Genomic DNA, 14,202 nt, shown 5'->3' with positions numbered 1-14,202 from the left:
ATTTAGGCATTCAGAGACTAATAACAACAGATTAGACACAAAAACATTCTTTTACGTCAACTACACTAAAATGCTGTACAGATTGCCACCACTAAATTCAAATATATAATTGTTCCCATGTATTAGCTTATACACATCCATAGATCTGCTAAGAAACACTTAACTGGAGGACTTGTTAGTGTTAGGTCAGAGGTTGGACTTGATGATTTTGAGGTCTCTTCCAACCTAGACAATTTTGTGATTCTGTGATTATGATCACAAAACCTGAACAAATTTTACTACCTTTAAGACTCGACAGCTACCATTCCTGAACACACTTGCCACTGTAATACCAATTATACATTTCTGTGAACGATAATCAAACAAAACCGGAGTAAATAAAACAAAGGACACTGACAGAAAAACTAAAACCTACCTGTATCAGAAACTCTACTTCTAACTGCAAGCTCCCCATAAAATTTGTTAAAGATCTCCCCAACTTTCATTTCTTCCATAAGATGGGAATTTCGTAAATTCTGGAGCAACTAGAATAAACAAGAAACAACACTGCTGCTGCACACAGTAACAAGCCTTCTGAAGGAGGCCCTCCTTTGCACCTTTCACATCCTGTGTCTAACCTATTTTAACAGGTTACATGAGATACACTTCTTTTTTTTTTTTTAAGTATACAAGTAAAGTGGAAAAATTCTCCTTAAAGAAGCATGATAAACTGGGTAAGAAAATCTGCAGCTGCCTCCAGAGCAACTGTGCCTTGCAGTATCAGGCGAAGGAATGACACTTTGGCACCCGAGCGACTTACTGTAGGAATGCCAATGACAATCTCTCATTAAGACCTATCTTTTGTTAAGATCTAATATTACAGTATTAATGATGTCTTGTTATTGTGGACTACGGATCTTCTACTTGATAAAGCTTGTGCTTATATGCAGATAAAGCTTGTGCTTTTATGTAGAGCTTAGGGATATGGTTTAGTGGGGACTGTTAGTGTTAGGTCAGAGGTTGGACTCGGTGATCTTGAGGTCTCTTCCAACCTAGAAATTCTGCGATTCTGTGATATATATACATATACACACGTGTGTATATATATACATATATATATATATATATATGTATGTATGTATAGCAACACAACAGATTTTTCTAGGGAAAAAAAAAAAAAAAAAGAGATTATGAAATGCACTTTACCTTGATCAGAAGCTCCAGAGCCGGAATCTTGCACTTGGCTGCCCTATCCTTTGTATACACGCTAAGACAAGCTTGCTAGGTAGGGAAGGAAAAAGAGGTTATGACACTTGCAAACGCAGAAAAAGCAAGAGACAACGATGCATTCACCTACACCTCCAAACCTTCTGCTGCTAACACTTTGAGGACTTTTTTTTTTAAAAAAAAAGGCTGTCACACTAGGGAGCAGCCCGCTGCGTGGCAGCGCCCACCTTGATGCCGCGGGCGTAGGGGTGCGCCCCGCCGCCCACCTTCTCCACGAAGACGCGCAGGAAGCGCAGCGCCTCCTCCCGGCACTCCCGGAACTGCAACGAGAGCGGCGTTCAGGGCAGCATTTAGGGCAGCGCCCCCGTGTTTAGGGCAGCGCCCCCATCCCCACCCCATCCCCCCCCCCCCGCCTACCTCCTCGGCGCCCAGCGAGCGGCAGACGAAGGCGGGCAGCCCCTGCTCGGCCGACAGCACCAGCGACGCGTGCAGCGCTGCGGGGGGACGGCACAGAGGGGCGGGGGGTCAGGGATGGGGCTCGGGGGCCGGGCGCTGCCCCCCCCACACACACGCTGCCCCCCCCCCCCCCCGTACCCTGCGCGGCGCCGGGCGGGCAGGCGAGGCAGGCCTCGGCCATGGCGCGGAGCAGGCCGCAGGCGCGCAGCGCGGCGCCGGGGGGGTCGGGGTGGCGCAGGCAGGCCTGCAGCTGCTGCAGGGCGCCCGGCACGGGGCCCGCCATGCCGCCCGGCACCCACCAAGGCGGAACAGTGTTGGGGGGGGGTGTTAGGGGTGGAGCGGGCTGCACGCCCCGCCTGCACTGTGGGGAATGGGGTGCCCCGCCCCCCCCTCTCTGCTGGAGGCGGAATGGGCGGGCCCGGCCGCGTTTTGCCGCGAAATTTGGCGGAGAGGGGGTGGGTCCATTGCAGGCTGAAGGGGGAGGCGGATGGTATGTGAGGCATGTGCGGCGTTTCCTACGGCTCGTCAGGATGATGTGCGGCCCGCAGCGTAACGCCGTCCCTACGCGCACCCCACCAAACCCACCGCTGTGATCCAACGGGCTGCGTTTCCCCCCACCACCCTTCCTTCCCTTCTCGCTCCCCCCCCGCCCTGCCCCCGATGGGACATCCCGCCGCGCCGCGCGCGCCCATTGGGCGGAAAGCGCGCGAGACGGGCCGCGCGTGACTCGGCCGGCGCGGGACCCCGGCGGGCTTGCTGGGGGGAAAGCGGCGCTGACGGGTTGGGGGGCGGCCGCCGCCATTTTGAGCCGGGGACCCCGCGGCGGGCCGCCGTGTTGCCACAGCCATGTCGTCGCCCGCCTCCACGCCCAGCCGCCGCCGCGGCGGCAAGCGCGGCCGGAGCAGCAACCCCGCGACTCGTGAGTGCGCTGCGGAGGGAAGGGGAGCGGGGAGGATGAGGAGGAGGGAGGGGGGCTGTCGGTTTAACGGCGCTTAACGGTTTAACGGCCGCTGTGTCGCAGCGCAAGACGCCCGCTCGCCGCCGTCGCAGAGGCGCCGCCCGGACGACTCGGCCTCCCCCGGGGACCTGCAGCCGCTGCCCACCTCGCCGCCCGCCGACGCCCGCAGCCCCGGCGCCGCCGACGCGCTCTTCTCCAGCCCGCCGCAGTTCCGGCACTCGGGTACCCGCAGCCCTTTCGGCGCGGCTCTGTCGCGACACGGCTCCGCGACGGGGCTAACCGAGCCCTTTTCTCCCCGCAGCCATCCCGCTCGACTTCGACATCAGCTCCCCGCTGACGTACGGCACCCCCAGCTCGCGGGTGGAGGGCACCCCGCGCAGCGGCGCCCGCGGCACCCCGCTGAGGCAGCGGCCGGACCTGGGCTCGGCCCGCAAAGCCAGACAAGTCGACCTGCACTCGGACGGGGTAGGCCATCGCCTCACGCTTTCTATCTGAACTGCTTCTTTTTAGCTCGGCTGCTCATATTTCTACTTGTTTCCTTTGTTTCCCTGCAGCCAGCTGAGGATTTGGTAGCCAGTGAGCAATCCCTGGGGCAGAAGCTGGTTATCTGGGGGACCGATGTGAACGTCACAGCCTGCAAGGAAAAATTCCAGGTAGGCCAACAGCTCCTCCTCCTTTTCCAACTGAAAAGCTAATTTATTTCATGCACATTAAATTTCATACAAAGTTGAGGCATGTACTACTCAATTTCACACATCTTTCCCTGCCACCTTGGGTATCCAGAGGTTTCTTCAGCGTTTCATTGATCCGCTGGCTAAAGAGGATGAAGACATCGGCTTGGATCTTAATGAGCCACGCTACATGCAGCGCCTTGAAGAGGTACTTGTAACATAGCAAAATGTAGCTTTCTTCTTTTTGTTTTTTTTTTCTTTTGGCATTACCTGCTATTGAGCTAAGTTTTCTCTTCAAATATTTTGCAGATTAATATGGTCGGGGAACCATTTCTGAATGTAAATTGTGACCATCTAAGAGCATTTGATGAAAATCTTTACCGACAACTGATCTGCTATCCTCAGGTGAAGTAATACGCTTGATTTCTGACATTAAAGAGGCCTTTTTGTCTTTTCAGCTTTGAATATTTTTGTTTAAACGCAATGTGTGTTTTCTATGTTCAGTGTAAGGGCTGTATTCAATTTCTTCATTTTAATGCTTTATTTCATAGCAGTTAAAACTTACAGTTTGGATCTTATGGTGAGTCTATCATAAATATAAAATGAGCTGGTACACTGCAATGTCCTAAGTATTGTACCTGTTGCTTTTGCAATGCTCAAATAACTAAACCTGATTTAAACAGTGAGTTGCCTGTTATGTAGGAAATGCTTAGCTGGCATTACCTTTTTCATGTTGTTCCTGGCTGATCAGCAACACTTAAAATGCTTTATGCAAAAATATGTCATTCTCTGAGGTTTGTGTTTTGTTTGTGTGTGATGTGGGGTGTTGTTATTTTTGTTTTAAACTTCTAAGCTTAAATGGTTCTATAATTTTATACAGGAAGTCATCCCAACGTTTGACATGGCTGCAAATGAGATCTTTTTTGATCGTTACCCTGATTCCATATTAGAACATCAAATTCAAGTACGGCCATATAATGCACTGAAGACTAGGAACATGAGAAGTCTGAATCCTGAAGGTAAACTTTTGATTGCCATGTTAAAAAAACAATCCCAAAGATTTATATAAACCTATTTATTGTTAACACAGAACTTACGTGATGACTGTGTAGAACTGGACTTGTAGTACATTCAGACTCATATCCTTCAGTTTATATACGTCTGTTTTGGAAGTTAGTGCTCTAGATCCTAAATGCTGAATAATGTATCTGTAAAGGAAATTTTTCTGACATAGCTACCTACATTCTTAGTTCTTCAGGTGCAGAAGACTATTTTGTATGAATGCTGATGTGAATTAAAATACTTGTACTGCACAAACTATTTTTGTTTTGTCGTGGACATAATACTGGTAGCTAACCGAATGTCTAATTCCCACCTAAAAACTAACATAATGTGGAATTTGAAAGGCTGTTTTAAAGAGCGTGACGCAATGCCATAAGTATCTGTATTTTGTAGATATTGATCAACTTATTACCATCAGTGGCATGGTCATCAGAAGTTCCCAGTTAATTCCCGAGATGCAAGAAGCGTTCTTTAAGTGCCAGGTTTGCGCTTTCACCACAAGAGTAGAAATTGATCGTGGCAGGATTGCTGAACCATCGGTATGCAAGCACTGTAACACAACGCACAGCATGGCCCTGATTCACAACAGATCCATGTTCTCTGACAAACAGATGGTATGTTGCGCTTTGATAGTGGCTAAAATGAAAGTTTTCAGTTTTTGCTCCCTAACCCCTAATACCATCAATAGCATTGCAGTGTGTTTCTTGAGACTGTAGGTTTGAAGAAGGGCAAAGTGCTTTTCCCCCTTTCCACATCTGGAATGAATTAGTGAAAGTGTAGTCCATACTTCGGAGAAGAAGTGTGGTGAAAAGATGAAATGAAGTACGTATGCATATCTGAATGTTTCCAAATGGAAGCCCCTTTACATACAGTATGCCCACTTCTATCTGAACCAGATGAGCGTTTTCTATAAACAGCGCTTTAGCCATACCCGTAATAATGAACAGAACTTTAATTTTCACCATATCTTTTTATTACCAATCAGTTTTGCTGTTTGGAGATGTTTTGCTCGTGAGCAACGTTCCTGATTCCAAATGACACAGAAGACTGAATACAAGATCCTGTTGTAATGCCCTGTGGACAGTTTTTTTTCTTTTCTGAAACTAAACTTCAGTGTTTTATTTGTGCTAGATCAAACTGCAGGAGTCTCCTGAAGATATGCCAGCTGGGCAGACGCCTCATACAGTGGCGCTGTTCGCTCACAATGACCTCGTTGATAAAGTTCAACCAGGCGACAGAGTTAACGTCACAGGTAAAATCTGGCTTGAGTATTTGCATTCACCTTCACCGAATCTTAGCAGTTTAATGTGAGTATGCCCGAGAGTTGAATGCTTCATAGGATGAGTAATGTGCATCCAACAAATTCTGTGAAATGGAAATCCAGCCTAACCTGTATAGCGTTACCTACATCTGCTTGTTTGTAGCTTAAAAAACAGCTATGCAGCATACTTCGTTCTTTCCAGATGTTTGTGTGCCCCCTGCAGCCATAATCTGCCACCTTCAGTTGTTTATTTCAAATATTTGTGAGGCTTCACTTAAAATCAAATCAGCTAAGGGAACCACGAGTGGGATGCAGTTCCAAATGCTGTGGATGAGCCATTTCACAGATCCAGATAGCGTAAGTCTACAGGCAGATAGACCTGCACGAGTGATCTGTGGTAAATGTGACCTGATGAGATACACCCGCAAGTGCTGAGGGAGCTGGCCAGTGTCTTTGTAAGACCATTCAATTATATTTGAAAGATCATGGTGACTGGGGAAGATTCCTTAGGACTGAAGAAGGCCAGTGTCATTGTTGTGGCAATGGGGAGGACCTGGGGAGCTAACTACAGGCCAGTCAACCTCATCTTGACCCCTAGGAAGGTGATAGAAGAAGTAGTCCAGAAAGGCATTTCTAAACGTACAAAGGACAAGGAGGTGATTGGAAGTAGTCAGCATGAATTTACAGTGGATACCAGCCTTCTGCAATGAGGTGGCTGGAGCAGTGGATGTTGTTTGTGCTTGACTTTAGCAAGGCTTTCATCGTTACCTCCCATAACAGCCTCACAGGCAAACTGATGAAGTATGGATTAGGTCAGTGGGCGGTGAGATGGATTAAAATCTGGGAGTTCAGCCAGTCTCATAGCATCGTGATGAGTTTCACAAGTCCAGCTGGATGCCTGTCACCACACCACAAGTGTACCCTGGGATTAAAAATCAGGGCCGAGTACTGTTAGAAATCTTCGCTAACAACCTGGATGGTGTGATGGAGCGCAGCCTCAGTAAACCTGCAAAAAAATGGTTGGAAGCAGTGTTTGGTAGATAAGGTGATTGATTTGCCATTCAGCTTCCTGGGATTCATTTAGGAGTATTTTGAGCAGGTCGAGGGAAGTGATCCTTCCCTTCTGCTCAGCACTGGTGAGGCTGCATCTGGAGCACCATCTCTCTGATACATGGGAGAAATAGACGTACTGGTGTGAATCCAGCAAAGGGCCATGATTTTGAGAAGTGGATCCTCTGTCAAACGAGGAAAGGCTGAGTGAGATAGCTGGGGCTGTTCAGCCTGGAGAAGGCTCGAGGTATCTTACAATGTGCTTACGGTTACCTGGTGGGAGAGAGTCATAGAGCTAGAGTCAGGCTCTTCTCAGTGGTGCCCGGTGACAATGCATAAGGAAACAGGCACTCAATATTTTTTTTTTTCCTCCAGGAAATGTTAACAAAACATAAGGACAAAGGTGTTTGTTTGTTTTTTAAATGTGTGTGTCTTCAAGCAATTGTCAGAGAGGTCCCTTTTTGCCTCAACAATTCTGTGCTTCTGAGCATGTTGGTGAGGAGGCAGCATCTTAAATAGTGTCTGCTGTCAGGAGAGTAGTAACATAGAATAAGTCTTGTGATACTTCAACTATCTAAAAAACAAAACAAAACAACAACAACAACAACAAAAACCAAACAAACAAACAAAAAAAAACCCACTGTTTTAAGACAACTGCCATAGTACCAGCGGTTACAGATGCATTATAAACCTATTATTAAATTCGGTGCTTAACAAAAAGGATAAATCACTGACTTCAGATTTCAAGCAGCAGGCCTTTCAAAAGTATCAAGCCTTAAATTTCCTTTTTTCAGAAATGCTTAAGCATTTTACTTGCTGAGAAGGCTTTTTTGAATGCTGAAACACATACCTGCAAAAACAGAAGATACTTCAGTCATCTATACCCTGTCAGCTTCCAAGTGATTTAGTGGTACTGGGAAATAAACTGATTCAAGTATTTAGCCTGTTTTGAAGAGCTTTACTTTGCAAAGGAAAAATGTAAAATTTTCAGTTTGGCAGTTTTTATGTTTCTTTGTATCTTGTATCTGTATCTACAGTACCTTTATATCTAATGCTGTCACTAATTGTGTTTAGGTATCTACAGGGCAGTCCCAATTCGAGTTAATCCGAGGGTCAGTGTTGTAAAATCTGTCTACAAAACCCACATTGATGTCATACATTATCGCAAGACTGATGCAAAACGCCTGCATGGTGTTGATGAGGAAACAGAGCAAAAAATGTTTACAGAGGAACGTGTGGAAATTCTGAAAGAGCTTTCTAAAAAAGCAGACATATATGAAAGACTTTCTTCAGCATTGGCCCCAAGTATCTATGAGCATGAAGATATCAAAAAGGTAAACTAAATTCTGTATTTGTCTTGTAAATTTTTATTTGCAAGTGCACTTGTAATTATTATTTGCTATAGAAATGAGGCTTCAAAATTTAAAAACAAATGAACAAAAGCCCTGGATCTTGAGCAGTCCTTGACACATCTGGTCTTGTCAGGAGTTGATTTATAAGGGTATCACTGTTTTCACGTTGTTCAGGACTTAATTTGAGGGAAGGTGTTGAAAAGGTAGAAGGGCATCAGAACTGGGAAAATAAATTCAGTAGTGGGTCTCAAAGCAATGTTAAACACTGGAACAAACCTCTTTAAAAAAAACTTACATATTTTTCTTCACGGACCTGTGTATTATCATAATTCACAGGTTGCTGAAATGGCTTTAAGTTGAATTCAAAGCCATGCAGTGATGAAATTGGAAATGGAAACACTGTCGCTCTTTTTATTTGTTATTTCCTCACCAAACTAGTGTAGCACATTAGGTGTAAGCAGGTGAAGTTGAGGAAAGCTAGGGACTCTTAACAGGGGACATTCTTCAGGTTTAGACCAAAATGTGTTCACAACATCATCCCAAACTTCTGTCACTAATACTTAAAAAGTGCCTGAAATAGACATGCTTTGGAGTGCAACCTCTGGAAGTTGTTCTAAGTAAGAACTAATATGAATAGCTCACTCCATGCTTGTGCTGCAAGGTTTCTTCTGTGCTGTAAGAAGTTGTGTAGAAACCTTCCGTGAAGTAGTGTACAGTTTTCCTCTTTTTCCTTCCCATTTCCAGCTGCCACATACTTGTCAATGAAACGAAGTGATAGTCAATGACTTTTTATGCTGCTGAAGAAAATATTTTAAAAACAAAACAAACAAAAAAAACCCACACCTAGGAAATACCAGAGTTTCAAGCTGATAAATCTGGGGGGAGGGAACACTCCTCTCTGGTAATTCTAGCTAACTCATAAAACTAAAAGTATATGTTTATACGAGTAGTTTCAATATTTTCAAAATACCAGAATTAAGTTGCTTTTATTTCTTTACTGAAATTTCTTTACTAAAACTTCCATTGCTGACTTTCTTCAGTAAGTATACAGGAGGAATTATTGGTACATTCCAAAGAAATAAAAACCTTAAACACCTTGTTATGAGCATGTAAAGAACTTTTATGTTGGTCCTTTTGTGAACACAGTAGTTTTTCTTTAAAGAAAATAATACTTGGCTTGTCTTGAACAAAAAGCTGGTACGAACAGGTTTTTTTTTTTAATGCTAAGAAAGAGGTAGTAATACTGTGGTCCTAGATAAAACACAGTCTCATGATAAGCAGTAGTCTCTTCTGGCTTTTCTGTTGTCATCAGAACTAGTTACCAAATTTTTGATTACGTAGGTTTTGGACTAGATATGGAAAAAATATAACTTGAAACTTAAGTTAGAAGCTGTGCTATATTTCTAATTAATTGGTTTGTTCCTTACAGACAGCCTCAATTCCCTTTTTAGACTTGTAAAAAAATTTCCAGTGTCATTTTTCATGTCCAAGTTAATTTTAACACTGTTTCAGTTTATTAGTTTATTATGGTTCAGTTCAACAGTTAGATTGGCTCTGTTAACTATATGTGAGTTGATGTTTTGACTAAAGAGTTCTTTCTTGTTTTTTATTAGGGCATTCTGCTTCAGCTTTTTGGTGGGTCAAGAAAGGATTTCACTAACACAGGAAGAGGCAATTTCCGTGCGGAGATCAACATTCTTCTCTGTGGTGATCCTGGTACTAGTAAATCACAGCTGCTCCAGTATGTGTATAACCTGGTTCCTCGAGGCCAGTATACATCCGGGAAAGGCTCAAGTGCAGTTGGTCTTACTGCATATGTGATGAAGGATCCAGAAACTCGACAACTGGTTCTTCAGACAGGCGCTCTAGTACTTAGTGACAATGGCATCTGCTGCATTGATGAGTTTGATAAAATGAATGAAAGCACAAGATCAGTTCTGCATGAAGTAATGGAACAACAAACTCTGTCCATTGCAAAGGTAAGTGTCTGTTCAATTCATGTTCTTTGCTCTAAGTATGGTATCTGCTAAGCAGCTAAAACTCTAATATTACCAGAAGAACAAGGGTTTGTACATAGACTTTGGTGTCAGTGGATCAATCCTAAATTATGTAGTATATCTCACATAAGAACACGGCTTTCGTAGCATATTATTTTCAGATGCTTTTCTTCTTGCTTTACTCTAAAAGGCTTTTGTAATAGAATTTTTGATTACAGAACCTGTTCAATAACACTTGATCTCTTGAAGTTTCTGGTTTCACAACTGCTTTTCATTTTGACAGGCTGGAATTATTTGTCAATTGAATGCTCGCACATCTATCCTAGCAGCAGCTAACCCTATAGAATCACAATGGAATCCAAAAAAGACTACTATTGAAAACATCCAGCTTCCTCATACACTGTTATCAAGGTACTGAACTCCTCCTTGCACGTCTCATTTTTGAGATGTTATACTTCCTCTTGTGAAACTGATTCAGTACGGTAAAATCAGAATTATAGCTCCTGCATGAGTGGAACGCTGCCTTCTAGTATATACATCTTGATCAGATCATCTGGTGAGATCTGCAGGGATCTCTTCATCTACTTCTGTTAGTTGTTTTTTTTTTTCTTTGTCTCATAATCACCTCCTAGAAGAGCTATCCTGAAACTTACAGTGGTTGATGGCTTGAACAAAAATACAGGATGTTTTTTCTTAGACCCACAGAAGTTTGAAGTGAAACACTGACGTTTAGGGAACTTGCACTGGATGTGGAAGACTCTAAAGCTCTGTGCCTGCTTATTTTTATTCTGTGAAATTCAGTCAGGAGCAAGCAGTGACATCCTTTTTGGATGATAGCTGTTAACATTCACTGTCTGGTGATACAAAATTATACCTTGAGCTGCAATTGCATCTTTGAGGAGTTCCTATAAGTGGAAATGTGAAGTACATGGATGGTATGCTGGATATTCTGAGAACACCTACTGCTTACAATTCAATTAAGGGCTGTTTAATTTAGCCACTGACAGTGGCAAACAGTACTTTAGTAGGGGTGTACTGAAGGAAGCCAGGTTTGAGCAGTGTCTCACTTTCACCATTTATTGGATTTAAGTTTATGTATGGATTTAAGTACACGATTGGCTAGCTAAAACTCTCTTATTCACATCAACCTATAGTTGATAATCTACGGTGTACCTACTGTTTGCAAAGTATTTTCTTCTTTCAGGTTTGAACTGAAAAAAGTGTTTTTGTTTATTTTATCTGCATACTCTATGCATAAAATAATTAGATAGCTATGCACCCTGTTTGCTGTTGCATTTCAGTGCAGCACCTTTAGCAGTAATTTTGTTCTTTGTTTGGTTAAACAAGCAAACAAAGAAACAAGCCATCAGCACTGAACAAGGGAACTGAATTTCACAGAGCATCTCATCTTCAAATGTTCAGGCACATATGTTGAAAGCAAATCCAAACCCTGATATTCTGAATTTCAGCACTGTAGAATTATCTTTCAGTTTAATAGAACATGCAGTGACTCCTGACTCTACTTGTGAAGTGAAAAATCATAAAGCAGACTACTTTAAATTGCAAGACAGTAAATACATTAAGTATTGGATTCTTCTCTCTTCCAGATTTGACTTGATTTTTTTAATGTTGGATCCACGTGACGAAGCCTATGACAGGCGTCTTGCTCGCCATTTAGTTTCGCTGTACTATCAAAGTGAAGAAAGGATGGAGGAGGAATACATGGACATGGCAGTACTGAGGGATTACATTGCCTATGCTCGTTGTTATGTAAATCCCAGGTTAAGCGAAGAAGCAAGCCAGGCCCTTATTGAGGTAAAGTAACTGCTCTTAACATTCCAAGGCTTCGCTGACTTCTCAAAAATGGCAAAATCCCCTACTATGTGTGCTTTCTAATTCTATATACAACTTCTCTGTAAAACATATCAAAAAATCACAAGGATTTAAAAGGAAGGAGGGATTAGTATGGAAGCCATTCTGTGCTTACTTTCAGATGTGTTGCCTTGATTCAATGTTATAAAAGCATAAAATTCTACTGAAATTAAGTATCTTGTCAGCATAGACACATACACATTCAAAACTGTCCGTTACAGCTCAGTTGCTTTATCAGGAAAAGATGTATCTATGCAGTTATTCTTCATCGTGCAGGAACTGTGAAGGTACGCAAACAAAAATAGAGTTTTGAATGGCTTTCTGTGGTTGCTGATAGTCTGAGATAACAGGTGGGGGGTGAAAGGGACTCTGAAAATAAGAGCAATAACAGGATTTACTGGAATAGTTAATGCCTGTCTCCTTTCAGGCATATGTGGACATGAGGAAGATTGGTAGTGGCAGGGGAATGGTTTCTGCATATCCTCGACAACTTGAGTCTCTGATCCGACTGGCGGAAGCACATGCTAAAGTACGCTTTTCTGAGAAAGTCGAAACAATTGACGTAGAAGAAGCGAAACGCCTCCATCGGGAAGCTCTGAAGCAGTCTGCTACTGATCCAAGGACTGGCATTGTGGACATATCCATTCTCACTACTGGTTTGTGGTTTTGTAGTGATAAAGCTGGGATGTTATGGGGTTTTTGTCATTTGAAAATGCAACTTAACCTGTCCTCCTTAGTTTATTTCTAAAGGCTGTTTACTTTCTTGTTTTAAGGAATGAGTGCAACAGCTCGTAAGCGAAAAGAGGAGTTGGCTCAAGCCTTGAGGAAGCTTATCCAGTCAAAGGGAAAAACACCAGCTTTGAAGTACCAACAGCTTTTTGAGGATCTCCGAGCACAGTCTGACATGGTAAGTTCCCTGGTTTGTTTTTACATTTTAATTAATTTCAAAGCATGGTGTTTTCAGCAATCAACTTGTCCTCAAATCACATTATGAAGGAGAAGTGAGACCTGAACTTCTTAATATAACTGGAAAACCAGTTCCACTGCATGAGGTCCAATTTCTGAATCTTTGCCAGTGTTCCACACCAGCCAGACAGATCTCAAATTAAAAAATAAGTAAAGTTTGCAGGTGTGAGGTGGGAAAACCTAATAAGGAAAGTAGCAGGAAGTAAGCTGTTATTGTTGTCCTTTTTCCTCTCCATCTTTACTTGATTTATCCCTTCTCTTTAAGGCTGTCACTAAGGAAATGTTTGAGGAAGCACTTCGTGCCTTGGCTGATGATGACTTCCTGACTGTGACTGGAAAAACTGTTAGATTGCTGTAAGTTAGTCTTTCCTTGCAAGCCACTTGTAAGGGCTTTTACTTCACCTTATTTACTATATTGCTAGCCTGCAAGATCTTCAAGATTTGGAACTATCACTTGCTATAAGAAGTGCCACTCAATCTCTTGCGCTGATAGTAATAACCATTATGAAGGTCTTAAACTCCCTAGCTGAATGATGCTATTTACATTTGACCAAATGTAACTGCCATGTTTTTTTAGACCATGCTAACAGTACGATTTGTATTTCAGAATGAATTGTAAAAATTCAACTTAAATTACTTTGATAAATGAAACTTGACTTTGCTGTAATCCGAAATAAAGTTATTTGACACTTTTAAAAGTGTTTTTAGTATTAATTTCAAATGAAAATAAATATACAGTGTGTTGAACACGATTTTGTAATTTCTCTGAAGATATCTGAGAGCATAAAAGAAGGTGTTAGTATGCTTTGTTACCCCCAAGGTAAGCTTTGTTACCCTCAAGGTAAAAAAGGCAGGTATCTCTTACTTGAAGCTAAGTGTTCTTACTGCAATCTTAAATATGACTGGATAAATTAGGATACCCCTATTTATTGCAATACCATGCAATAAGTCTTAAAAGAAATGAGCTCCCAGTGGTGCATGACTGGAGAATCTTCCCCAATTCTACCCAGCTTGAGTCATAAATGCCCTTAGCCATTGGTCAGCACTAACTGCTACAATTTAAACAGTTAAGCTAGCAGAAGCGCCCCTTAATTCAGTTCAGTGCAGTCATCACTGGGCTTAACTCAGCTGGTCACTAAGCTATTTCAGACTAAAAGGATTGAAATAAGGGAATGCACAGTGCAGGAGTACTCTGTGCCACTGCATCCAACATGAAGTGAATATACTTGATTTGTAAGAGGGGGCAACTTACAACCTGTTAGAGCCTGTTTTTTCTTGCCTACTGGTTTACATGTATTATACATGTATGAGCAAGATAGTATTTGCTTAACTTTAATTGAGCTTTCTATGA

General features: G+C 42.8%; 2 protein-coding genes across 2 annotated transcripts in view; one reads left to right on the top strand and one right to left on the bottom strand.

Moving 5' to 3' along the window:
• PRKDC (protein kinase, DNA-activated, catalytic subunit) overlaps positions 1 to 2,464 on the bottom strand; it is a gene marked incomplete at its 5' end in the record, with an annotated part of 79,328 nt that extends 76,864 nt beyond the window's left edge. Inside the window, 5 exons of the mRNA XM_084281664.1 lie at positions 416 to 524; positions 1,186 to 1,260; positions 1,434 to 1,526; positions 1,624 to 1,700; positions 1,801 to 2,464. Of these exons, the coding sequence (XP_084137790.1) occupies positions 416 to 524; positions 1,186 to 1,260; positions 1,434 to 1,526; positions 1,624 to 1,700; positions 1,801 to 2,464 (1,018 nt within the window). The remainder of the gene's footprint in view (positions 1 to 415; positions 525 to 1,185; positions 1,261 to 1,433; positions 1,527 to 1,623; positions 1,701 to 1,800) is intronic.
• Positions 2,398 to 13,529, top strand: MCM4 (minichromosome maintenance complex component 4). The gene is made up of 16 exons (XM_084306673.1): positions 2,398 to 2,581; positions 2,684 to 2,842; positions 2,922 to 3,085; positions 3,175 to 3,273; positions 3,404 to 3,499; positions 3,601 to 3,696; positions 4,172 to 4,310; positions 4,747 to 4,967; positions 5,485 to 5,605; positions 7,739 to 7,998; positions 9,630 to 9,995; positions 10,297 to 10,424; positions 11,621 to 11,828; positions 12,313 to 12,541; positions 12,659 to 12,792; positions 13,117 to 13,529. The coding sequence occupies exons 1-16, from the start codon at positions 2,509 to 2,511 to the stop codon at positions 13,207 to 13,209; spliced, it is 2,586 nt and encodes an 861-aa protein (XP_084162799.1). The 5' UTR covers positions 2,398 to 2,508; the 3' UTR covers positions 13,210 to 13,529.
• Positions 13,530 to 14,202: the final 673 nt, after the last annotated feature.

The sequence above is a fragment of the Netta rufina genome (genome assembly GCF_964035555.1).
Source record: "Netta rufina genome assembly, chromosome: 2".
Classification (NCBI taxonomy): domain Eukaryota; kingdom Metazoa; phylum Chordata; class Aves; order Anseriformes; family Anatidae; genus Netta; species Netta rufina.
The sequence above is the reverse complement of the archived record's forward strand: the minus strand, read 5'-3'. Positions and strand labels throughout refer to the sequence as shown.